Source organism: Lichenostomus cassidix, chromosome 5, assembly GCF_008360975.1.
Source record: "Lichenostomus cassidix isolate B80296 chromosome 5, HeHo_3.0, whole genome shotgun sequence".
In the NCBI taxonomy this organism is placed as follows: Eukaryota; Metazoa; Chordata; class Aves; order Passeriformes; family Meliphagidae; genus Lichenostomus; species Lichenostomus cassidix.
Window position 1 is genome coordinate 56827662 of NC_139486.1, and position 26115 is coordinate 56853776.

Consider the following 26115-nt stretch of genomic DNA (forward strand, 5'->3'; position numbering starts at 1 on the left):
TAATATACTTTCTTTTCCAGATAAAAACAAAACAAAACAACAAAATGTTGATGTGTTTAAAAAGCAAAAGTAATGGGTAAGTACAAGAGTGTGGCTTTGTTTAATGACTGCGGAGCAAGCTGTTAGCACACATATTTTTCATAGGCAAACAATGAATTATTAGTGAGCGGATTTCCCCAAGCTTTCTTCATAGTAAATGTTGCACAGACAATGACTGTATGCACTGAGTTCATTCATAATGTCTCCAACACCTGTTTCCTCCTGTTTTTTCCAGCAGTTTTATTTGGAAAGCATTGGGAACTGGAATGATGTCTCGTTAGAGCCACGGGGTTTGCTGGGGACACGTGTTTCTGTGTCATTGAAGAGTCACTGGTGAATAACAAGTGCATTGTTCAGCACTTTAATAGGGAAGTTTAGATGCCCATTAGAGCTGTAAATAATGTCTTTTCCTGAAGGTTCAACTTCATATTGACCCTGTGTCATCATGTCTGTGTTGCTGAAGTTCATGATAAAGCCTTACAGAGCTGGGATGCTTTAAAGGATTCAAATGCAAGCAAATATCTGGTCCTGGTTCCCTTTTGAAATTGGGCATTGTATGGGAAAGGCATCTCCTGGGTCCGTCTGCAAAGCTGGGGCACAGCAATTGGGGAGGAACCCCGCCGTGATGCTGCCGGGGGCAAGAGGTCATGCATGGGTTTTACCAGCCTCAGTCCTAACCTTATCTCTTTCACTGTGTTGTGTGAGCCTGAAAGGGAGATAGGAGGATGAAAGGCAGCTCCAAAGTCTTACTTTTTAATGGAAGAAATAAATTCCGGTTACACCTGGCAACCCTATCAGAACTCGAGGGATCTTCATCCCAAATCAAGGCTGGCTGAGGAAATTCCTTTAAATAAAACTGTCTAAAAGCAGCACAGATTTTAGTTAAGGATATTAATTAGCTTAAAAAGTGATTGGGCGGCACAGAGCTTGTGCTTTAACCTCAGGAGCTTTGCTTTATTAGTATTTCAGGCTGATTACATATGAGTGTCTCTGTCCACATTCAGCTTGCTCAGCTGGCTCACAAAGGGATAAAATGAGAAAATACTCAAGCCTGAGCCACACTTCAGTTAATGTAAAAACACACAGCAAACTGTATTCAAAGAAACAAGACTGGTTGGCTGGAGAGTCCTTCCATCCATATCTGCTCTTTTAATCTTTCTTTTGTAGCAGGGGCAGTTTGGCTCTGCTCTTGTTCCCTGGGTCCCAAAAATGGAGCTTTCCTAGACAAAAATCTGCCATTTTTTGAGAGCTCTCCTTTGTTTCTTACAATTCCCGGTTTTGGCACGAGGTTGAGTGTTGAATGAGAATATTTGGCTGCTCAAACTGGCAGAGCAGATCATCAAGAACCTTTTAAGAGGCTTAGGAGGTGTCTGAGGCAGCACTGACTTGTGCTGGGGGTTGTCTTGGCCCTTTGTACACACTATAATCCTGCAAGCATAAAGCTCCCCTTCCCTCAGTTCCCTTGGTTTTTTGCCTGACGTTGGTGTGTTTTTTGGAAACAGAACACCGTCATGTCATGATATTTAGGCAGATGCCAGCAGCAGAGAAGGGACAAACTTCAGCTCAGTGAGGAGTGTGCTGCAGGCACTGGCAGCTCCTCCAAGGTGCTGCTAAGATGCTCCCAGAAAGTCCTTCTGGCATCACACCCAGGCTTCTCCCTCCCAGTGCACGCATTCATTCCCTCATTCAGGAGTCTGTCAGCAGGTTATTGTCTCAGCCTGTGAGCCTCCTGAAGACCATACATCTTATGTTCAGCTCTCGAATGGGCTGTGACCTTCCCCTCTTTTGAGTGCTGTAGGAATGACCTTTCAGCAGGGCACTTGCTTACACAGAGGGCTGGCTGGGAAGACTTGGCTGTGCTAAGGCTTTGGTCCACGTTGGCCTGAAGGGAAAGAACAAGAGTTCTTTATTCTCAGAAGAGGATTCAAATTTTCCTTCTGTGGTTTAAAGGTAACCTGTGTGCATAAAGCCTTTAAATGCTTTCAGCATGCAGCTCTGCCTCTATACACAGCTATTCAAGCGACCAAACTTGGTGGGCAAATTCTTTTTGCAGTGAAGGAATATGATTGTTTGTTTCAATAATTATTCCTCCTTCTTTATCACTTAAAATAATAAGTGATAAAATAAGAACAGGAGAACAATTACAGACTGAAGGAATTAAATCTAAGTCATGGAACCATAACTGTTAGGGAAGAGGCTTCAGTAAGAAGGCGCATGTGGTTTTTTTTATAGAGAAGGGTACATACAGCATATCAAGTGCAGATTTACTGATTTATTGTAGTATTTCTTCAGCAGCATACTGAATGGATATATGAAGCAGCCTAGCCAGTAAGATAGTACTGAATTTTCAGCTAAGAAAGCAATCAGTTTGAGTACAATTTGGTCCTCTTTTTTTTTAGTGTTTTAATGTCTTTTTACTGGATTGTTAAGGGATTTAACAATAGGAAAATGACGTTGAGCTGCTCGTGGGCTCTGGGACCATTAGCTATGGGTTATGCCTGTCGTTATTTCTTGCCTGCTCTCCTGCAGCCAGCAAAGTTATCTGTGAATCAAAATTTATATTTGGCGAGAGGGTGAGAAAAGGGTGGCCTGGGGAATTCCTTCGAGCATGTTTTAATGCCCCATATTTCCCTGGCCTGGCAAAACCAAAGCCACCAAAGAAACCTCTCCAAAGCCAGGCTTGGAGAGCTGCTGGGGTACTGCCCATGGAGCTGCTGCTGGAGCTGCTGTGTCCCCCTTGTCCCCATGGCCACCTGCTTTGTCAGGTGTGGCAGCTCTCCAGAGCAGGAGGGTGAGCAGCCACAGCCATGTGCTTCCCACTGGCGATGTCGTAGGACCTCGGGCAAGAGCAGGCATGAATCTTCCCACAGCAATCCTGTCTGGGCAAGGTGCTGCAGGGGAGCAGAGGGGATATTTCTGTGGGCTGCTCTCACAGCTGTAGAATAGCCTGGCATGCACAAAGATCTTTGATAGCTGCCTCTTAAATACAGCGTGGCAAACCGGGATATTTATTGCCGTTAAATACAGCTCTTCTGCATATTAGCAATAGCAATTATTCAAAACCACCCTTACTATTCTGTTGTTTGTGTTCCTGAAGCCGATCTGCTGTGCTCCACCTGTTGAATCATTTTTAAGGCAGAATATTCTTCCCTTTGACTCAGGGCGAGCCCGATCCTTTCCCACCCCAGCAGACCTCAGCATAAACCCAGTTCTGAGTGGAAGCGGCGCAAATGCCGAAACAACAAGGCAGTTTTAGAACCTGTGCTTTTACCAGAGCCAGGAGAGAAACCCCCGTGATTTGCAGTTCTGCTTGAAAACGCGCCCGTTGCCCTTAAGCGCCTTCCCAAAGCGCGGCTCGGCGCTCGCTGAATGCGTGTTTCCCAATGTTTCCCGGCTGTTTTCCCTCGTTCCCCGGCTGCCCCCGCCCCTGCTCTGACCCCTCCCCGGGCCGGCCGGGGTCACCCCTCCCCGAGGGGTGCGGAGGATCCTCCCCCGGCGGAGCAGGGCGGAGGGAATGAGCAGCGCCGGCGTCCCCCGGGCATGGCCGGGTAGCCCGGGGGCGGCAGGTGACCATGAGCGTGATGCTGTGGCGCTGGGAGCACAACAACAGCACCATGAAGCTGGTAAGGAGCTCCGCCAGCAAGCCGCTGGCTGGGGGAAAATTAGCCTTGCGAGCTGGGGTACCTGGGGTGGGAGGGCTGGTGCTGGAGCGGTGTGCTCTCCGGGCGGATGCTCCTTTGCAACACAGTCGCAGCCGGGTTGTTACTCATTAATGCGTGTTTTGGGCTTGTATAGGTCAGTCTGCCTGCTGTTTCATCTAGTGGAGCATCAGTTCCTCGTGTAGCTTTCTCCCCTCACCTTCCTTTAATCATCGTCTTTCTTCTTATTGTTTTCTGCTTCTTGGAAGGAATTTTCTCTCTTTCAGTTTTCCTGGAATAATTTTGTCGGCTGGGAGCATTTGGAATTTTGTTTGCTCAACAATTCCCCCTCCCTTTCCCCCCCTTTCCTTTCTTCTCCTTTCTTGAAAAGTCAAAAACCCCACTGCACCCTGTAAGTGTAAAGTGTGTGGCTGCACCATTCCTCCTGCGTAAATGAGCTCAGGAAACCCACATGTCTGCCTGTCTGCTTGAATTACTGTCCTTACCAAGACATAAACTCTGATCAAAACTTACAGAGATTTCTCACCAGCAGCTTTTTTTTTTTTTTTTTTAAGCTATTTGATGTAAAGACTCTCAAGACAGTGGCTGTCTGAGATAGCGTTTTCTCTGTCTCTCTGGCGGATTATTTAAACAAAGAAAATTACATTTCTATGCAGTTTTTAGAGGCAAGATTTATTTTCCCGAGAAATTTATATTAAAAGTCAAGGATTTGCTATGGGTCTAATCCTTTAGCCTTTACGTGTGAAAACTGTGTTGAAGTCCACGTGGGAGTTAAAGGTTCCCAGCACCTCTTCCTATCAGGCTCTGCAATCAAAGAAATTTATAGCGTGGCTCATAATGTAACAATCTCTGTTTTTACATACTTTCCTTGCGAGGAATGAGGTGATGAACACGTGTTAGTGAAGGACTATTCAGCTCCGGCTACAACAGCAGCCCTTCACGTGGGGTCAGATAGTTTGGGATATTTCACGCATGAGTAGCCGCTGGAATAATGAATTTGTGAGCTGGCAGTGGAAGCTGGAGGATTTGTGTGGGGGTTGCCCAAGCCTGGTTCCAGCTGAAGCCAAGTATTTTGGGAGGGAGGTTAAAGTGAGTCCTTTTCTCTCGCTTTTCATATGCAAAGAGCCCTTTAGGAAGCAGAAGGAGCTTATGTACACAGGTGTATTGCAAAGTCTTTGCATATACATTGGCCTTTAAAGCAGCCCCCAGTGGGCTTTGCGAGCAGCACCAGCACCTGGGAGAACAGAGCCTATGAAATCAAGCAGAGAAAAAGAGATGTGAGGTGAGAAATCAAATAGCTGGTAGTGTCCAGCAAAATCCAAGTAATGCTCAAGAGTGGAAGAAAAATGCTGGATTTTCCCGTTCCTTGTGTAGGAGGAAAAAAGATAAAATCCTTTACCCACTACCCTGCTCCTGACCCACTTTCCCTGTCAAGCAGCAGGCATTTATTGCCCCTGCAATTAGGGAATTAGGGAGATTGCCCTTGTGGGTTCCCTCCTGCCTGGTGGGGTTTGCTGGGTGCTGGAGCAGGGAGAGCCCTGGGATGAGCTCAGCTCTGTGCACAGCTCTTCCAGAAGCCTTGGCTGGCCTCTCTTCATTAGGCGGATCAAAGAAAGACAGCTTTTATATGTAAGTGTGTGTGTATGTGTAAAATTAATTTAAAAGAAGGAATCCTCAGCTGAGTGTCAGAGTAAATACATCAGATGTGTCCCTTCTGTTTTCTGTCCTCCTCTTTCCTCTGGTCCACTGAGGTTTCTGTGAAAGAAAGAATGAAAAAAAAGCTTGCCAGTCATTGCTTAGGGTGAGCTGATTATGACTGCTATGCCAACAAAAGCCAAATATATTCTGCTGTGAGTTTTGGGTGGTGATAGCAAGAATCACTTTGTGGTTGAAATCATAAGATTCACCGTGTCGAAGCATAGTTTTTTACTAGATTTGTAATTTAGGACTTTTCAGGCAGCCAGGGATAAATCTATCTGCTTGCTGTTATCATGTAGCCCCCAAATATCAGATCCTGCAAGACTTATTCAGGTAAATCTGTAAAAATTATGACATTGCCATAAGAGTGCAATGTGAAACAAGTATCCAAGTCTGCTGAAACTTTGTGTCACTAATTCCTTTTCCATTAAATTGTCCTTGAATAATGTTGGGGGGTAGTGGCCTAATATTTGCCGCATACCACTATACAATCTATTCAGTAGCCACCTTGTCATCTTGAATTAGCTGCAAAATACAAGGTTGCTTCTATTGTTGGTACATTTCCTGGGCAATCGTGACAGGTTTCTTCCCAGTCTCTGGAGAATATTGATGTTGCTCCTAGACATTCAGAGGAGTGGCCAGACAGTAACCAAGATAATTTTTTGCTGAATAGACTGTATCTACTTTCTAAGTGTTTCCAGCTCTTGGGAGAAAAAAAAGAGTTCTGTAGGTTTCTCCTATTCATGATGAGTGACTTGTGCACGGCTGATAAACCTGCTTATTTTGACCCCAGAGTTCCTTATTCCTGAGCTTCTAAAAACAGATATTTAATTCTGATTTTATTTCCACTTTACATTTGAGACTAACAGAACAAAATTTCAGCAGTGTCACACCTCCCTCTCGTTTTCTTCTGTTCTGTGTAACTGTTCCGAGTCAGCTTCACACCTTATGCAAACACCTTTTCTTAATGTAATCAAAACAAGGATAATTCCCACTCACTGTTTTATGGCTTTGAGAATTCACAAGGGGTAAGGTATTGTTTTTTGTGATGACTGAAGGTTGTAAAAAGCATGTGATCCTTTTTCTTTAATGCCAAGTTCAAATTGTCCTGTACTATCCTACAAACCTTCAGCCACCTAGCATGTGTATACAATGTATGCAAACATGAGAATGTTTCTGCTTTTTAGAAGGTTTTTCCTACTGTTGTATCAGTAGAAACATGTTAACTAACCTATCTGTATGTAAGTGGAAGTAGATAACCTTTCCAGGGTGGGGTTTCTTTTGTGGTTTGGTTGGGATTTGTTTTTTGGGTGGGTTTTTTTGGTGATTTTTTTTTTATTTGAACCTATAAGCAATTAATGAATGAAAACCGTGTGTATTTTTTCTCAAGATGTAACATTCTGGGTCTGACATGGGCTAATAAATGACCCCAGGATAAGCCTGTATTGAAAAGTTTTGTTTCTTTAAATGGTGCAAAAGAAACTTGGCTGAAGAGCCACAGTAATGTCAGCATAAGCTATAGCATTTTATTGTGCAATATACCATAATAGTGTTTCAAAAACAGATTTCAGATGAAAAAACAGTTGAGCTTTTAGGGTTTTATTTAATGTAGTTTATTTGTAACCTTTTTTGCTTTTTTTATGGAAGAGAGTAGCTTTTGTCTTTTCTCATTTGGGGTTAGACTTAGGGGTTATACAGAGCTGGAGAAAACTGAAGGCTGCTCAGATTTCCCTGTCACCTTTATACTTTCTGTTTCCAGTTGATAAAATGTGAATGCTGCTTAGCTAGTAAGCAGATACAATTATTTTATGACTTCTCTCTCCCTATAATTACTTTCTGCTTCGATTTTAAAACAGTGAATAACATGAGGGAAAAGAAACGTGCATGAGCACTCTCTGTATAGACACCTGCAAGTTATGAGCAGGAGCAGATTCTCATTTCCATGGCAGCAGACAGGCTCTGGGTGTGGATGTACCTCAGTGTTCCCATCCTTGCCCTTGCTCCATAGGAGACCCTGAGGTGCAAGGAGTGGGACAATTGCTCCTGCTGAAGGTCAGGAGGTGCAGGAGGAGGTGGGCAATGTCCATATGGGCTGGGGAAGAGGGAATGCCTCCTGCTTGGCACCACCCCAAATGCATGCCAGGGGGTGAGTGGTGCCAGCTGCATCACTACCTGAGGTTTGCAAAAGTTAATGCCCCCTAAGCTGGGTCAACCACTGGATTTTTAAAACGTGTTCTTGCAAAAAAACAGGGGGGAAAAGTTATTCCTGTAAAATAGTGAGTTAATTCAAAATGTTCTCTGTGAAGAGGGTGTTAAAAGGTTTATCTCTATGTATAAAATTTCAGTCCTGGTTTACACATGACTTCTCCTTCTATTAAACATTTCCTTTAATGCTCTTATCTCTATGTGCCTTCTGGGCTGATGTGTAGCATACAGCAAAGGGAACATACTTATTTGGAAGAAACACTTCATTCTGGAAGAGATTTTCAAGTGCTTAACTTAAAAACTGCAGTAGAAGAATTGACTGGGCTGATAGGAGATTTGCAAAGTTATGATTTGATAGGCCTATTTTTGCTAGCTGACTTAGCAATGCTTTTCATTAAGTAAGGGCAAGAATTCCTGCAGTTCCTTAAGCTTTTGCCATCTATATTAGTGCCTTATAAGCAGTTTATTGGAATCGTCACTGCATTATCTTGCAGCTGATTATTGACTTGATGTTGGAATCGGATCACAGCCTGTTACCAGCTTCTCCAAGCCAAAAAGTGTGGAACCTCAGCCAGTTGTTAGATGTCTAGATCGAAGGCTTAGTTGCTGGCACTCTACAAAGATTAAAATAAATAGCAAAGTATAATTCAGTGTTTCATAGGTTGGGATATGTCTGAAAAGGGCTATTGCATGTAATCATCCATTCCCCACACTTGCATTTAATCACACAGCTAAAGAAATGTTCTTTTGACACAGAAGGCAGTGTGCTGAAGGAGCACATAAATCTTTTTTCCTGCGAATCAGTCAGGAGAGGACAGCACAACTGTGAACTGCAGCGTCGTAAGGCTGTGCAAAAGGCAGAGCTATTCCTGACAGGAATCAGGAAAGGTGCTTTTGGGAGAGATAAGGAGGTGTGAAAGCAGTGAAACTGCCAGGAGGCAGGTGAAACCTCACCCAGAATATTGTACACAGTTGTGCTGTCGTTTGTGAAAGATCAGTGTGAAGGAAACAAGGGCTGTTGGGTTGACCAAGAGAGAAAAATCTCTTTTCATGGCACTCCTAAACAGAAAAACAAAGACAATGTGGGAATATGAGTATTCTGTGTAAAGACATCAAAATACAGCAGGGTGCTTCTAATCACCACAGCAGGGAATGAAAGAAGCTCTCTTTCAAAGAGGGAAACCTCCACACACCTTTTAGATGAGATTTGGATCATTTATGACAGCACTTGTACCACACAGTTAAAATTCCTAGACACAGGTATTATGTATGTGCATACACGTGCCAGGCACAACCCACCACAGTGTGTATTCTTCTGTACAATATATAGATATATAAATGTTGTAAAAATGCTGAGTGTCTAAAATTGGATTAGTTATTTCTTTTAAGGAGTTGACATCATTCCAGAAATCAAAGTAAGCAGAAGATAATTGCATGAAAATGGTGTAATGTGCATATTCAGATGTTTATACCTCAAGATAAATAAAGGCCATATTATAACTCTTTTGTTACAAACTACATGTCATATTTCATTGCAGATACCATTAAAAAAACCCTTATATTACGAGCTTCAGAAATGCAAGTCTATAAATGTATGTAGATGCTGTATGTTGCTTGGTTTAGGCTTTCTGAAATATTCCAGATCAAGCTGTTTGTCTGTCTTAATTTAGTATTCAGGTGTAGTGGTTTGAGCCTCATCTAATTCTGTTTTGTGATTATGGCAGTAAACAGACTGGAAAGAGATTTGAGGTAGGTGGTCCTTCAAAAAGCATTCCTGTTCTGGTACAGGATGCATTCTGGGATTGCAGCTTGATTTTCGTTTATTTACTCCTTTCCCTCATAGGATGCTGTGGGAAGATTAAAAATTCCATACACTGTTGTAAAAGCCTTGCTGTTTCTTTTACTCCCAGTTCTATGTGGGTTTGTGCTCAGTCTTGCTCTTACTGTAGAGCACAGAGGGATAGATGCAGATGGTATTGAATAGCATGTGAGATAGAGGGTTTATTGTTTTAATCAATGCCAGACTTCACTGTTACAGTGTCCTGATGACTTCAACAGTTTCACCGTTTTCATGAATATAAAATCTGAAAACCACTTGGCTTGCATTGCTTGTTCTTGGTGGAAAGATGCCCCTGAATTCTCCTGCAGCCTCATCTGCTCACTCTCACAGCCTGTTCATGTGCTTTTGGGGTTTGTTGCCAGCAGTCTGTTGGCTGCTCTGCTCCTCCTCCCCAGTTTTCTGGGCAAAAAATGTCTTACTGTGAAGTTCAGATAAACCTAATTCTCAGAGTTTTCTTTCCCCAGACTTTCTCTTAGTTTCCCAGGTAATGTTCTGTACCATTTCCAGCCTGAATTCCTCCTTCTTGAGCATGGGTGGCAAGAACTGCATGAGATGTTTCAGGTGAAGTCTTGCCAGGGCATTGTACAGGGGTTTGAATATGTCTTTAATTTAAAAATTTTACGTGTGAGTAAGCATTAAGTCTCTCACTCAACCAGTACTTCTTTTATTTGTGGGTAGTTTATGATTAGAACCATCATGGTGAGGCTGTGACTGCTCAGATGTTTTCTGCATTACCTTTCTGACTGAAAACTCTCCAAATACACTTGTTTATTGTCATAGTGGATCTGCGTTTTCATTTTGAAATTGTAAACATAAATTCCTCATAGATTATCTGGGCAGTTACTTATTTTATTATAACTATGATCATAATCTTGTCAGAAAATCATGACCTTACATAACTTTTGTCAGGGTGAGTACTGTGAAAATGAAGGAGGGAAGATGATTTTGGTGTTGAAGGCTTTAACAAGGGGTTCTGAACTCAGCAGTAGTTGGATATATCTTTTTTAAAATCAGTATCTTTTGCAATGAATCACTAGAGAGCTTCTAAAGCACTCCTGAGTATCCAGTTCCAGTTGGTGGAGTGCTGTCACTGTTCTGGCATCTCACCCTTGTGCCCACACTGGAATGTGATAATGATCACCTGGGAAACAGTTGGGCATTGTAAGGCAAGCTGGTTTTCTCCTCTCTGCTCTGCATTCACAGATTTGCCATAAGGACTGGTTCTCTTTTTTTAAAGAAATCTCTGGAATTGGGTTTTTTTTTTTTTTTTTTTGGTTATTTAATTTTGATGACCATAATGCAGGTAAATAACCTGGGCTCAGAATTTGACACCCTGGGGTTCAGTACAGGGCATATGAAAAGCCTGGCACTTTCAAGGGCTTCCCTGACTGTGGCTTGGTTTTGTCAGAGGCTTCCAAAACCACCCAGGATGCTACTTTGCTCTCTTGAGCTCTGTGACACATGCCTTAGAATTCAGAAGGTAGAAGTATTGGTTGTTTGATTTTGGTTCAAGACATTGCAGTGGAAAATTTACATTAGGAGTGGGTCTGCAATACAGGATACTGGGATTTCTAAGGATGAGATGTCTGTGAGGAACAATTGGTCTGTTCTGGCTTTCTGTAAGAACATTTCCATTACTAAATAAGGCTTTAGGAGGCAAATTTGTGCCCTTTTGAAAAATTTCATTTAAATCTTGAATAGATTGCCTAGATTAATTTACTGAGATCACTACCAAGTTGTATGAGGTGCTGCTGAAACATAAAGTGGCAGTTCTTGTCCTGGAGGTGTGTAGTATAAACATGTCTAAGAATTATTACCTAAATAAGACCAGGAGTGGGAGAGGTGACAGGCATAGAGAGAAGTAATGAGATTTACTCAGCGCTGAAAAAGTTCTTTTCAAGGAAATACACCTGCCATGCTGGGCACCTTAGGATCTTGTAAATATGGTTCTTTTCCTGTCATTTCAACACCCAGTGTTCAAAATATTGCAAATATTGCCTGGTTGGCTTTTTCCTTTCTTGAGAGAGAATGGATGTGTTTAATTAGGTTCCTTGCACTCACATCCACATCCAGTTCTCTGTCAGGACACAGAAATATACTGAGGATCTCTGAGCTAAAGGGAAAATGCTTAATAATAATGCTTAATAATTTAGTTTGTACTCAGAGGTAAAACTGTACCTCTAATCCAAACTGCATGAGAGCAATAGCTTACTTTTTATGATGTACTTAATGGTAGTTAGGCTGACTAACATTCACAAGCCAATATTTTTCTTTTATAAAATAAAGACCCTTTAATGTAATTTTGAAGGCAGAGCGATTGGCTATGTGTGTTTAACAATAATGTGAATGGGGCCATGTGTTGGGTTCAATTTGGTGTCAGCTGTTCATTGCTGATCTTTGACTGGTTAATTTAATATTCTCTGACATTTGCTCAGCAAGCTTTTTTTTTGTTGTTTTGGTTTTGTTTTTTTTTGCTGACAAGTGATTGCCAATGAATTGACTGATGGGAGAATAAGGGAATCTCAGGGTGGTGTAAAGCAGCAAAGAGATACATTTGGGAGCCATGGATCATTTGCTGAATAGAGGAAAGGAGAGGGACATCTTTAACCTCGTGTAAAAGTTATGGTTTATTACTTTGTTAGACATCTGCTTTCCTGATGCTAATTGTGTTTAATCCTTCTTGGGGATGAAGACTGGTCTCAGGGCTGCTCAGTACTTTTATGAGGTCTGCCAGTGTTAGCTGCCTCATGGAAATATCAGGCTGCTAATCTGATCTTTGGGTTATTTGCCTTTTGAGACAAGCATCTGTAGAGAGGTGGGAGAACAAAATGTTGTTGGTGCAAAGCAGGTGTCCATGAAGGATGTGCAAAGCCCTCTCTTACCCTTATCCCTTACCCAAGCATTGTCACATCCTAGTTGATATAAAGAGTGAATGTAAAGGGTCACACTAAATAGACACAAGTGTTTAAAGCACTAAAAAACCTAATTTAAACCATCAGAATACTTTAATGTGCTATTTACTTCTAGTTATACTAAAAAAAAAGGAAAAATTGACAGTGTAGAAATACAGAAACAGATGGGTTAAATGCAGTTATGTTGCCTGTAAATGCATAGTTCAGAATGTATTGCTGAGAGCTTACTTTCTGCATTATTGATTGGCAAAACACTGGACAAATATCAGCATACAAAACTGCCCAGACTTTGTCCCCTAGTCAATGGAGAAGTCTGATTTAGGGTACCAAACATCAGCAGTATTCTATCCTGTGTTTTATACCACACAGCAGACTCTAGGGGTTTGTTTGTTCTTGTGCAATCTCAATATCTAAGATTGCTCATTTTCCAAATAATCCCGATTTTTACCAGTTACTGCTTAAGCTAGTTCATGCTCAATAATTATTTCTTTGGCCAACTGTGGTGTAGATGTAGTAGTAGTAGTAGTAGTAAATTTTTCCCTTATGCACTAATAAAATGAGGTTTGAGGATCTCATGCCAAAACATCCATCCTTCAAATCCTCTGGGAGCTTCTGAATCATAGTAAAGAGATCTGTATCTTTTGAAGGCACTACTGTTCCAACTTATTAGTATTCTTTACAGTGTGTGCTGGGAAATGTTCATTCCTGATGTTTCTGTATGCTCCTCAGAAATATCTCTGCATGTTACTCTGAATGAATCTGTGGACTTCTCATGTTTTAAAAGCTAAATTCTGCTCTGATTTGCTTGGTTCCTTCTTTGAGATCTCCTGGATAGCATTGGGATGAGAGTGGACGAGCTGACAGTAATTTCCGTAAGGATCCGTTTTTCCCGACGCCTACTGAAGATATAAATTTGCCCTGTGGAGCAGAGCAGCTGCTGCCTTTGTCAGCTCCAGTTTAGCTCAGTGAGATGTTTTTTCTTTACTGGCCTTTGTGTCAGAGTGGCTCTGATGGGGACAAGCCTGCTCTCCTTCGATTCCTGCCTGGAAGTGTCACTCACCTCCTTAAAACGATGTCCATGTCCGAGCGCGATGGAACCGACCCTGAACACTCCCTAATTGTCAGCTGCCTGGATCTGTCCTCCTGATGTGCACAGCGTGTCACCAGCCTGTGCTCCTTGGAATGGTTTGTCATTTTGCTGAGGCTGCCGTGCGTGTTCCAGTGCCAGATGCAGCCATGGGTGAAAGGCTGATGCCAAGCAGTCTTGCTCTTCAAGAATCCAGCAGTGATGGAGGAGAAAACCTGCAGGAGATATCAGGGAAGGTTATTTGGAGAGATAAAAACGAGCCATTCGTAACCTCCTCATCGTTGTGGGATTGCATAAACAAAACTTCCAGTGAAAGTGTTGCCAAAGGTGTAAAACAAACACTGCAAAAACGACAGTACTAGGAAATTCAGCAACAGAAGTGCCACTGCTCAAAAAAACAACAACAAAACCAAACAAGAAAACCCACAAACATACAAATGACCCCAAACCCAAGCACTGAGCTGCTTTTTCTTTCAGGTTGTTCTAATGGTAGTTTTAGTTTTAATTCACAACTCAACCATGGCTCAATTGATTTGTTACGATTTCAACTTTTAGATGAAGAGTCTTAGCCTGCCTTTTGCAAAAAACGGCCTGTAACCTGAAATCTCAACGTAGTGCTATGACAGCTTTCTTCTTTTCATTTTTATTTTTTTTTGGACCATTTCTAAAATTTTAAGTCAACTGTAGTTAATAAGGAATTGGGCAAGTAATGTTGTAAATATTAGTTGTTTGATCAGGAAAACAGGCAACCAGTCCTGATAGCTTTTTTTTTCCTTTTTTCCCCTCCTAGTATTAGTATCTCTGTGGTTAATTTCTGAATCAAAATTTTATGTGTGCATAAGTCACTTTTTTCCCCCTTCTGCTTTTTTAAACTGGCAAAATGCTCTTTGTTCTGCATTCCTCCAACCCTTGCTCCAGGCAAAAGAGAATAACTGATGTTGCTGATGTCCCTAAGCCTTGTTTCTGTAAGGTAGGCTCTGTTTTCTGAATGATTACCAGTAAATTGCTCTGATTTTATCTGCAGCTAAGCCCCTGCACTTATCTGATTTTACTTTAAACCATGCTTAGTTTCATACATAGATGGGCTTCATCTGCATCCTGTGGGAACATTTGACCATATCTATAGCAGTGGATCAAAATGAATGTTCTTATCTGAAGGAAAACTAAGCATTTACCAAGTTAAATAAAAAGAAAGAAAAAAAAAAAGGTAAAATGTTTGATTTTTATGGATCCCACTAAAATGACCACAAATATTAGTTGCCGGAGGTTATTACCTGTAAATTCCATCTATTTTTTTCTTCTCACTGAACCTTTTACTCAGCTAATTTTAGCAATGTAAGTTTGCTGGAGTAACACTTTCCTGGGTGTAGGTGTTCAGGCAAAAGTAGGACTAAATGGGAAACTAAATGCAGGATATCAAACATGGAAAGGGATTGTGTAGGTGTGTGTAAAATTACATTGGAATTTGAGTGATGGAGGCCCCAGTGAGGATAGGCTGCTGTCATTGCCTTGTGCTTGCTGCATTTTCCAGAGCTTGCAGGTCTTTTGATCAGCCTCCTTGCTGCCATATAATTGTTGAAGGACTATTAATACTAGCAGAAGTGTTTCAACCATCTGCATTTTAAAAAAGGGTTGTATGAACAAAAACCATAAGGAGCTGATAATAGTCTTAGCCTGGTAGGTCGTGCTGTTCAAGCCTTGGAAATTCCCACTAAATATCTTTATGTTAAAACCCTTTCTGCTGGAAATAGATAAAACCTACAGTTGAACTGCCTTGTGACAGTTCTATTAAAGGACTGTGCTATATATATATATTTCTGAAAAAGCTTAAGGAGCAGTGCAAAAATTTTTCCTTTTGCTTGAATGATTTTTCAGGAAGGTACAGAAGGCCTTTAAGTGGCCTCTTGTGTGAGGAGGCTTCCAGACAGAGATGCCCAAATTTCCTGTACTTCTGGGAATTGTGCCTGTACTGTCATTTCTTGATCAACCATAAAATATACTATTAAATTATTAATTCTAGTCGGCTTTAAGTTTTACTGTACTGGATTTTTATTTTTTTTTTAAATGTAGAAGGAGGTGTTAAAAGTTCAGTATCAGAATTTTTAGCAAAACCCTGCAGCACTGATTTTAATTGCCAGATCAATGAAAGCACAGGCTGGTGCCACTTTAGTGAACCTCTCTAATTAGGAGCACAGGATTTGCCATCACAGATCAGGCCAGTGGTTTGCTGAATCTGAGCATCCTGCCTCCAGCAGTGCCCACACCAGCTGGCTCTGATGGAAGTAGCATCCCTCCTTCCCCAACAAGGCATAAGGTCAGTGGGAAATGAAGAAGCAGAATTTTCCTCTTGTATCAAGCAGGGGATCATTCTTCATCCCAAAGACAGTGAATTGGTAACTGGGGTCTTGGCCAGCATGTCTATAAGTGGCCTTTAGGGATAAAATTAGTAATTTTTTTGTATAGTGCTGAGCTAAACTTAGGTAAGAGGTTTGCTCCTTCCCATTAGGAGGGGTATTTCTCAATTTTTTATAAATATACAAGCTCATTTGACTGAACAAGGCTTTGTGACACAGACTATAGTGAAGGGGGAGCTAAAGTTTTTGCTAGAACATCTGCACTTCAGAGCTTTTCTCCTCTGTTCCCTTAGTCTGCATCATAGCTGGGGACACTGCCCTTCTCTGTCCCTTTCAGTTTGACCTGGTGCCAAATGTGTAGCTTTAACTATTGCCAATTTTCTTCTATCTAATTGGCATATAGATCATGATATAGAAAGCACTCCCAGCCTTTTAAGTGGAAGCAGGAGGAACTGAGCTGGAAGCAGGGTCAGCATTGACAATTTAATCAAATTTAGAAAGTTATCAGTCAGTAGAAGATTCAGTTAGATTTGTATCTGTGAAACAGATGGCCAACTGCAAGACCATTAGATTATGTTTGTTGTGTTTGTGGAAATTAATTCAGCACTTTAATTTTTTGTTTGGGGAAGGGAAAAAAGAAACAACCTGGGTTATTTGGTAAGTGCTTAGCAGGAACAATTTATAAAGATGACCTTGTTTCCTGTAAGATATGGCAAACCCCTGGTGGTCCTAGGTATGCAGAAAGCTTTCTGCTGTGGCCTCATTTCTGGGCTGTGTGGCAATATAGTGAATGACATACGAAAACCAAAAGTGCTTCCACCTGTGTATAAATGGCTGTTAGTATATTCAAATGCAAGAATTTTACCTCAAGATCCCATCAATGAAACATTTAGGGCCAGACACCTGTGTGGGCTGCATCCCCCCATCCGTATGTTGATGCAATGTATATGAATATCTTCCTTTTTCCCTACTGAAAAGTGAGGACCAGATTTTAAAAACGCTGGAGATCTGGCTTTTTAGAAGTATTTGAAGTTTTCTGAAAGATTGGTTGTTTATTTTGATGGCTAGGTGGAAGATGAGCTCTTGGGATAATGTGGTTCTAACGGGAGATGATGAACCCTCCTGAGATTCTGTGTCTTTGGGATGGAGTCTTTGCCACACAAATTTATGCTCAGCTGTCACAAAATATTTTTCACTATCTTAAAAATGCAGCTTGAAATAAAAATAGGCCTTTCAAAAGTAGGTCACACCTAAGATTTGTCTAGCCAACTGTCCCATTTCTGACAGTGCCCAAGAGCAGCAGGAGCATTAGAAGAACATCAGAAATAGAAACACAGGTGGAATATACAAAAACTCTTTGGAAAGACAATTGGCTCCTTCTCATTCTTGCTCTGACCACCAATAAACTTTGGAAATAATGGAATTAATGTGTAATTCTTTCACTACTGACTTCAGTCCTGTTCAGAAGAGTTAAACTCAGTAATTGACACTTGAGCCCAGGCGTGAAGCAATCATGTGGTCAAGCTCTTGCTCAAGTTTGGCTCTTGTTACCTCCTTTCTTCGTTCCTTCCATCTCCAGATTTTGCATTGATCTTGCTTGGCAGGTGAAGTGATGAATAGGTCCTTGGCCTTCCTAGCTCAGTTGCAGTGATTTTTCATCCCTGTGTTGGTTGCCTGTTGCTTTATGTGGTTCCAAGTGTTGTTCCAAGCTGCCTCTCGCCAGCTTCTGGCAGCTCCAGCGCCATTGCCTCGTGCAAAGCCTTGGACACTGAACTAAATCATGTTTTACAGAGGGAGAAAGGTAGTGCATCTGACTTACTCTTTTTTGAGTGGCATTAGACACTCTGTTCGTGGGAGAGGAGGATATTTGGCTGGTGGCTGCAGTGTTGATATGGACTGAGCCTACCCAGGCCCTGGTTTTGGAGTCTCATTTTTGGCCATCAAGCACTAAGCAGACCCAAAAGGGAATGTTGGCTGGTCCTTCTTGGCTAGAAGAGGGCTAGGATTTGGTGTGAGACCGAGGCCAATTTCTGTAATTCCCTAATCCCCACAGCAAACTGATTTTGTTGAAAATTAAGGAAAGCTTTTGCAATGTTTCCTGGCCTCAGTGTTTGGATCAGATAACTTTCATCTTGATACATTGCTAGGAGTTGAAAGGGTTTAGTACCATGTGCCTTAGAAACAAATTTTACTTTCACTTGGAGTTGCTTCACAGCTGTGAATGTTGTTTTGACAAATTAATCCTCTAAGAAATCAAGAGAAAATGGAATAGAGGAATGAGTCTGTGCCTAAAATGCTACATGGCAAATCAGGTTCCATTTCCAGCCCTCTTCAGATTATTATCTCTTGGAATCTTTTCCTTCCCCTTTGTTTCTCAGAGCCCAGTCCAGCAGTGATAGTTCATCTGTTTTGATCCCTCCTGCGGCCATGGCTTTCTGCCCAGAGGAGATGATACTGCAAACACACAGATTTGTGACCCCAGGTGAAAAATACCAATGAAATTACAGCAGCTGTTTGGAACAGTCTCTCATACCTTTTCCAAATAGAGAAAACGAGTCCGTCTGTATTAGAAAAGTTGAGAAGACTTATTTACTGTCACGAGCCAAGTGTGCCAAGACTACATGGATTTTTGGGAAGTGATCACATTGAGTGTTGGATGGTTGGAGGAGAAGGTCTAGGGCTGTAGGAGCCTAGAGCTGGATGTGTCTCCCATTTTCAATGGATCAGGGTTTTGGGATTGGATGTCTCTCCCATCTTCAGTGGGTCAGGGTTTTGGGATTGGATGTCTCTCCCATCTTCAGTGGGTCAGGGTTTTGGGGTTGGATGTCTTTCCCATCTTCAAAAGGTCAGGGTTTTGGGGTCATTTTCCCCACTTCTCCCCCTCAATCTGATTCCTGTGTACATGAGCAGAGCGGCTGCTCCCAGCACAGTCCTGAGCTGTTTGGGTTTTCAAGCAGCTCCTTCATCTCCCAGGACATCATGTTCTCCTCAAAGCCCATCAAAGCCCCGCTCGTCCCCCACCTCCCCAGAACAAACACCCACTCTGCCACGGGCAGGGGGCTTTGCTGGGGGGAGAGCTGCTGTGGAGACACCGTGGCTCCCAGGCTGTTTGCTTTTCACCGAGCAGTTAAAAGATTTGACTCTGGCAGGAGTGTGCCTTTTGAAAAATCAACAGTGAAAATGTCAGACATCTATCCTTCAGCTTGGCAAGAGGGGAGGTGAGGCAGCCATTGCTTCTCACCTTGGCAACATCGGCTGTGGTTTTTTTTTTTTTTTTTAAAGTACAAAAAAATTCCAGCCAAGCATCTCACAAGTGCCAATTCTCTGTATTTTTAAGGGATGCCAGCAGCGTGGTCAGGCCATGGAATTAGGGCTGATTTGCACATGGTGGGGTGCTGCCAGAGGGCAGGCAGCCCCAGGTTGTGTGTGTCCACTCCAGCTCTCATTCAGCGTGATGCTTTTTTTATTCCATTTCTGATAGATAAAGCCTTCAAACATTGTGAGCACTCCAAAGTTCTAAAAAGGGATACACCTGGAGTGTTTTGTCATGCAAGATCTTGGATTTCCATTCAGAGCATAAATTTCCACAGACATTAGGAGCATTTACATGAAGGGGGTTGTCTCTATAATAGGTAGGAAGTATCTTGATCATGTAAAAACCCCCAAACAACCCAAAACAACAAAAAAACTGTCAAACAAAACCCCAACAATTTTCTTCAATAATTCTTTTCATGCCTGCAATGTCCAACACGAAAGACCTGCCACACTTTATTCTTGCTGCAAATAGCTCTGATATTGTAAAATATACTGATCCTGTTTGAAATTGATGCCAAACATTGGAACTCTGTGTGAAGGGAGCAGTGGGGGTGTAAGGGAAGAGCTGCAGGAGGGGTGGGAGCTGTGAAGTGTGACAGTGTCAGAAATCTGAGCACTGTGCATGCGTGTCTTCAGCTAAAATTAACCACCCAAGCCTCACATGCCAGCATATATATAACCATTTAACTGTGGACTCCTTGAGAAGGAAGAGCAAGCTGGACTCAAGCAGAATATATTGACCTTAAATATGCCAATAAGTAGTATGACCTTCCAGGTCCCTGTTCGTGGGAGAAGTAAATTTTCCTGTGATCATTATAAAACAGTAAGCAGCTCTTGGCTCCTCGACCATGGCAGTGGTGCTGTTAACAGTAACTAACTTCAGCCTTAGAAGTGATTATTTTTTCCCCTTTCTTCTGCAGCTTCTTAGGATTTTCTGTGGTTTTCTTCGGAGTAGATGTGTATCACCTCTTCAGATAAGCCCTTTTCTGTCGCTGTTTGTGTGTGGTAGTAGATGTAAATGGGTTTATTTTGTGTATGAAAACTGTGATATTTGAAAATAACTTGCTGTGCACTTCACGTGACTTTTCAGAGAACACTGAAAAAAAAATAGTGCATTTGCTGCTTTTGCTCTCAGAGGTAGATTATAACTTGTTGGCGTAAGATCAAATCAGTTGTTTCACTGGGGCCAAAATGTGACTTGGAATGGGTTTTGCCGATCAGCTCAGCGAACTGAACTATGTCACTTTGCGAGCTGTGAAGCAATACGTGCAGGTGTGAATGCAATCTCATTTTATTCAGGACTTCCTGGGGCTTTTGCAAGGGGGAATGAGAGAGCAGCCACCTGCTTGGCGTGGTGTGTGGCTGCAGCTCAACAGGAGTTTGTGTATGGCAAACGTGGATCATGGGAGCATTGAGATCTGGATGCCAGCTCAGTCACTGTCCTTGCTTCACCTTCCAGGCTGCTGCACAGCAAAATGCTGCTCTGGGGAGAAATATTGAGCCCTCTGTGTAGGCAGCACCTGTCAGTAACAACGTTCAGAAAATTTATGACTGGCGGGGAAAAGGAATTTTCTCTTTTCTCCTCTTTTATGTTAAATATAGTAAAATATTCAGTGGGGTAAGAGTAGCAAAGGTGCCAGCTGGGCAATTGAAAGCATGATGCTTGTTTAGTGTCCACCAAAGATTTGCTCTAAACAACCTCAGTGCCTGCTCTGAAGTGTACATAGTCCAAGGCTCTATTCCTGGAGAGGTTACAAGCCTGCTAAAATTGACACATATGCTTGGCTCTGTGTGCTGTGAGTCAGCCCATTGCTTTTCAATAGTAGTCATATGCATGAGAAAAGCCCTTCTCAGTCGGGAATAAGGCTTTAAAGACAGAGAAGTAAGTAGTCCCAGTGGTGTTTAAATTAGCCATTTCTCTATTTAACTTCCAAAGGCTAATTAATGTACACAAGTGTCCAGTAGAATGTAATATTCAGAAGAATATTCCCCACCAACTGGGTAATAATTCAAAGCAGTTGCAACAAACACTTGCACATCTGAGTAGAATAACTAATTTAGTTGTCTTGCCTTAAGAAATGAAAAAAAAAAGAAGCAGAGTTACCTCTGCTTCCCCAGAAATGTGGGAACCAAATGGGAATTTCAGATGGCTACAGCTCAATTCTCAATAGTTGATGATAACTCACAAGTTCCAGCACTTCAGGTAACTGAGACTACTGGCATCATACTAATTAGTAGGTGTGTGTGCATGTGTGTGTGATGGCTGTTTTTAGGGGATTGCAAATCACAGGACCAGAGGCTGGTTTGGGGTGGAAGGGAACTTAAAGATGATCTCATTTTAAACCCCCTGCCATGGGCATGGACAACTTCCACCAGACCCACTTGCTCAAAGCCCCATCCATCCTGGCCTGCTCTCCATACAATGGCATTCCAGGAAGCTCATTTTGCTGTCTCACCTGCCTGCTGGAAGAAAGCCAACATCAGTGGTGGCTGGAGTTTCTGGTGATTTCCTCCTTATATTGGGGGGAAAAACTATAAAACTTTTTTTTTTTATTGCAGTGCAAAGCTTCATTCATTCTGGAAGAATCAGCACTATCCTTTTAGTGGGATTTGTGTCTTGGTACAGATGTAGAGATACAGACTTCTAGAGGATTTAGGAAGCATGCAGGACAACTAAGGCCACTTATTGTAAGAAACCTTTGAAAAAAGGTCTGTGACAAATGCTGTTAAACTTGATTTTTTAAATTTTTTTTTTTTATGTTCTTCGTTGTGCTTTTGCCAGTAACTCAGCAAAATGTCAGCCATATTCTTGTCAGGGCCATAATCTCTATGCACTTTCAAAATAGCTGTTTTCCTTCCCGTGTTCCCTTGGAGCCAGAGGTGCTTCAGAGGGATGAGTTTTTTCAGCCAAACCTTTGGCTTTAGCTGTTTAGCTCTGGGCTCTGCAGTGTGATATCTGTTAATGAGATCACTGTGTTGGACTGGAGCGTGGGTCAGCATGAGACTGCAATTAGAGTTTACCAGTCAAAAATTGGGATTTCGTGACTCCACATGTGCAGCTCCCGTGACACTGGGCAGCAGTGAGTGTCTCATGGGCTTTTCCAAAACCCCACAGTGCTGAAAGGTCTGCAGGCATTCCCCTTTGGATCATCTCCGTATGGGGTGGCTATTTTTAGGTTTTGGGGTGGTTTTTGTTTTCCCTTCAGCAGGCAGTGTGGTTTGGTCAGCAGCAGCACAGGCACTGCATTGTAGTGGCTGCTCTGGAATGGGAGCTCATCGATGTGAGTAACCCTGCTATTCAATCATGAAAAAAAAGCCTTGCTCTGCTCTAATTATGCTACATGATGTCAAAAAGATACTCTTCAGCTGTTACCAAATTCATGAGAGCCTGATTCATGATAATTACTGGGAGAAAACAATCGGAGTCTGATTAGTTCAGAACTGACATGGGAAGGGAAGGGAAGAAAGATCTGAAAATTTACTTGGGCATTGATTATAATTAGATTTTTGTGTGTGTGTGGAAATGAGTAACAAGGAAGAGATTCAGGCATATTTTCTACTTGCATAGAGGAGAGGCATTCTTTTCAAGTAGTTTCATGTGAATCCTTTCCTTTTCATGAGTGTATTTCAGAATAGTGACTCAGAGGCAAAAACATCAGGTGGTTTCCATTTAAAGGAGACCCTGGGGTACATCCTAATGCCTGACACCTTAACCTCATTGCAGCCCCATGGATATACTGGGTCTCCTCTGGGGTCCCTAAAGGTCTTCCTGGATTCATTGCTCCCCTGACTTTATCCATGCTCTGTATCCTGGGTTTGCTGGTCAAAATCTTTAGAATTTGGATTCTTCTTTTCCCAAAACCTCACTGTTTTTTTGCACTACTTTTTAGTGTTTTAGCTATGACTCACTGTGTACTGAATATTTCCAAAATTAATGCTTAACTGTAACACTCTTAATTCAAATCTGATTAATTGAATGGGGAGAGAAAAAGAGAGGGGAAAGAAATGTCTTTCAAGCATGTTTTTAATTTGTTCCCAGATAATTAGATGCCTAGGATCATACATTACAGAGAAAAAAAGCTACCAAACAGCTGAGTCCACCTTTAACAAAAGCTGGGACTTAGACCTGAGTTAAACATTAAACTGACTTGGACACAAAGAGCTGCTTATGGTGATAATGCCCAAATCATGATGGTCACTTGATTTTTGTACCAAAAGTAATGAAGCTGCCTCCAGTGATTTTTATCTTACTGTGTGAAATCACTGAAAAGTTTTAAAAGCCCATGCTGGTGTATATAATAAGGCAATATCTCTTGGCTCATAGTGGGCTGAATATTTAATATCACAAGATTTTTATATTTTTAATTACGCAACTACTCAGGTAATTTTCACATGAATTTTCAAACATGTGGCTTTGTACCCGTTAGCTGAAAATACCTGAGGAACACTCATAATTCATGTGCAGAGATAGGAAAATGGAAATTTTCTCAGCAGTGTTTCCTTACTTCTTTTATTGTTGTTTTTCCAGTTATTTGCCTGGTTTTGAACATTTGAAAACACTGCGTGCTTTGAAACGTATTTCAAGTGTCTGGAAATAGCAGCCATTGTGCAATTATATTTTTTTTCACTTGTTTGTATGGAAAAGGAAAAGAAGCATTAGAAATCTATTTGTGTAGTACATTACAAAGACTTGTAACAAACAGGTTTTGAAAACATCCTGGAAAGTTTCAGTGATTAGCTTAATATATGCCATAAAAATCAGTGGTGACCACAAAGATCTACTACAATAAACCAGGCTAATCCTGTATCCATAAGAATGCTTCAGAGCTTGTAAATATGTAGCCCAGTCACTCAAAAAATAATCACTTGCATATTGCAAAATTGCAAAATAATGTCGTATAATAAAATTTTTAAGGGAAGCACAGGTTTATTATATCTGTATTTTCCTGTGAAATGCTTTCCTAATCAACTGGTGGAATGAAATAATATTCCACACCCTCAAATACCCCAGAAACAAATATTTCCTCCATACTGTGCCTTTAATAATAAGCACAAAAGCTCTGCTTTTAGTTCTGACACCAAACACAGATTGGCTTCAGCACACAAAGTGAGGCTTACAAGAGTAATTTGCCATCCGAGGGAGTTTCTTTATGCATTATCAAAGGCAGTGAATCAGACAGGTGTTTGGGTCTTCTCCAGTTGTCTCCTTCACAGGAGGATTTAAGGGAGTTCAGGGATTTCTTTGATGTAATTCTGTTTATTTCCAGGGTATGAATGTGAGATCTTGTGTTCTGGGTGCGACAGGAATTAGGGCAGTAGGAAGCAGGTACAGGATAGCAGTTTTGCAATGCCAGCCGTGCATTCTCACGCTGTTACTTGACTTAAAAATCAATCCTGACTAGCTCTCAAGGTCTTGCTGTTGCTGTGGTGTCAGGCTCTGCCAGGAGGGGTCTGCTCCTGCTTTTACTCCAGGGCTGATCCAAGATTTGTCTGACTGCATGATATGATCTGCATCATGGAAATGATCCAGGATGGAGCTGATGCATCCAAGTATAATCTGAAATGTGCTGGAAGTCCTTCAGTGATAAATTAGGACATTCACTGCAGCCCTCCCATTAAAGGAAAACGTAGTTATTGTGTTTGATAAGTTCCTTGTCAGCTAAATTGCAGGGATAGCGTGGGGGGTGTGAACCATTGCACTTGCAAAGTAAATAGTTTACAACCTGTTTCCTCCTATGTCTTCACTCCTAGCTAGATAACAGAGCTAAAACCATGTGGCAGGCAAGTGGGTTAAATCAATCCTAGTTCCTTGAAGTCGTCAAATCTTTTAAAATACCTTCCTGTTATGGAAAATGTTTTCTTGTAAAAGGAGCTGAAGAACACAATGTCTGTTTTGTGCAGCGCGGGTTTTTTGCCCCTTTTCTTTTATCAGTCAGCTAGGGAAATCACTCATGTGCTCAGCCTTTATTTCATTGAGATGTTTTTCAGCTCTGGTTTGTTGTTGTTTTTTGGGGTTTTTTTTTCATGGAGGTGTTCCAGTGTGTTTTTGTGTTCAAGTCCATGACGCTGTTGGCATAGGAAATGCACATCCTGCTGCTCTGAAGGGGAAAGTGAAGGATAAAGGGTGGAAAATAGGGGCATATCTTTCAGATATTAAGGGGTTTCTTCATGGCTGCTACCAGTCATGTTTCACAGGTTTAAAAGAAACCCCACAAATCAAGACTTTATAAGAAAAATAGCTCTATTCAAATCTCCATTCTTGATTTTATCACATTTGTCATCCCCACAGGGATTTGTAGGGTCTGTGGAGGATTGGGAGAGGTCCTGCTTTAGAAAGCAGAGTGAATCTACACCTGCTTACTGATAGGCTGGATTTCCAATATTCTAGACATCCTTCAGAGTAGGGGTGAACGTTAATATTTAGATATTTAAAAGGTAAAATCCTGACATTTAATTGGTTTTACTTTGTTTCTTTGGAATATAATATGTAATTTTAAAAGAATCCTAAACTTTGCACGGTGTCCTTTATCAAGAATACTGGAATTTAATTCATAAGCAGAAATTCCTAATGAAGCAATTTAGCTTCTTTTTGATAACATAGCATGAAGAGTTTTTTACAAATTTTTTGGTGATCTTGAATAAGGTGTGCTGGCAGGTGATGAGCAGCACTTAATGCCAGTTCAGGAGAGATTTTTGGCTGCTTGGTGTGCTTAGTTTTCAGGTAATAAATTTTGAAAGAAATCCCAGGAGCTGGAAGTTTGCATAACAGATTAAACCCAATTTTGTAGGCCTGTTTAACCTGTGAGATGGAACTTGTTAGAATTGGTGGATATTTACGACCTTTTAAGGTTTCTTTGGTAATATAATAAAGGCATTTCCTCCCAATGAAGTTGCTGTATGTCAAATATCTACCAGAAGTGTTTTTGGGAAAAGAATCTTTAAGCTTTCTCAATAACAGCTATGAAGGAAAAATGTCAAAGGGAAAATGCAAAAAAATACTTGAGTG

At 41.5% G+C, this 26115-nt stretch overlaps 1 protein-coding gene across 3 annotated transcripts in view; it reads left to right on the forward strand.

Moving 5' to 3' along the window:
• Nucleotides 1-26115, forward strand: part of NAV2 (neuron navigator 2) — a 194214-nt gene that overhangs the window by 25380 nt on the left and 142719 nt on the right. Inside the window, exon 1 of one of the 3 annotated variants that reach the window (XM_085063241.1) lies at nt 19788-19932. The exons of the other annotated variants lie outside the window; for them this stretch is intronic. Within the exon in view, the coding sequence (XP_084919367.1) occupies nt 19858-19932 (75 nt within the window). The 5' untranslated portion in view covers nt 19788-19857. Of the gene's footprint in view, nt 1-19787; nt 19933-26115 lie in introns of those variants that run through there. 3 annotated transcript variants of the gene reach the window in all.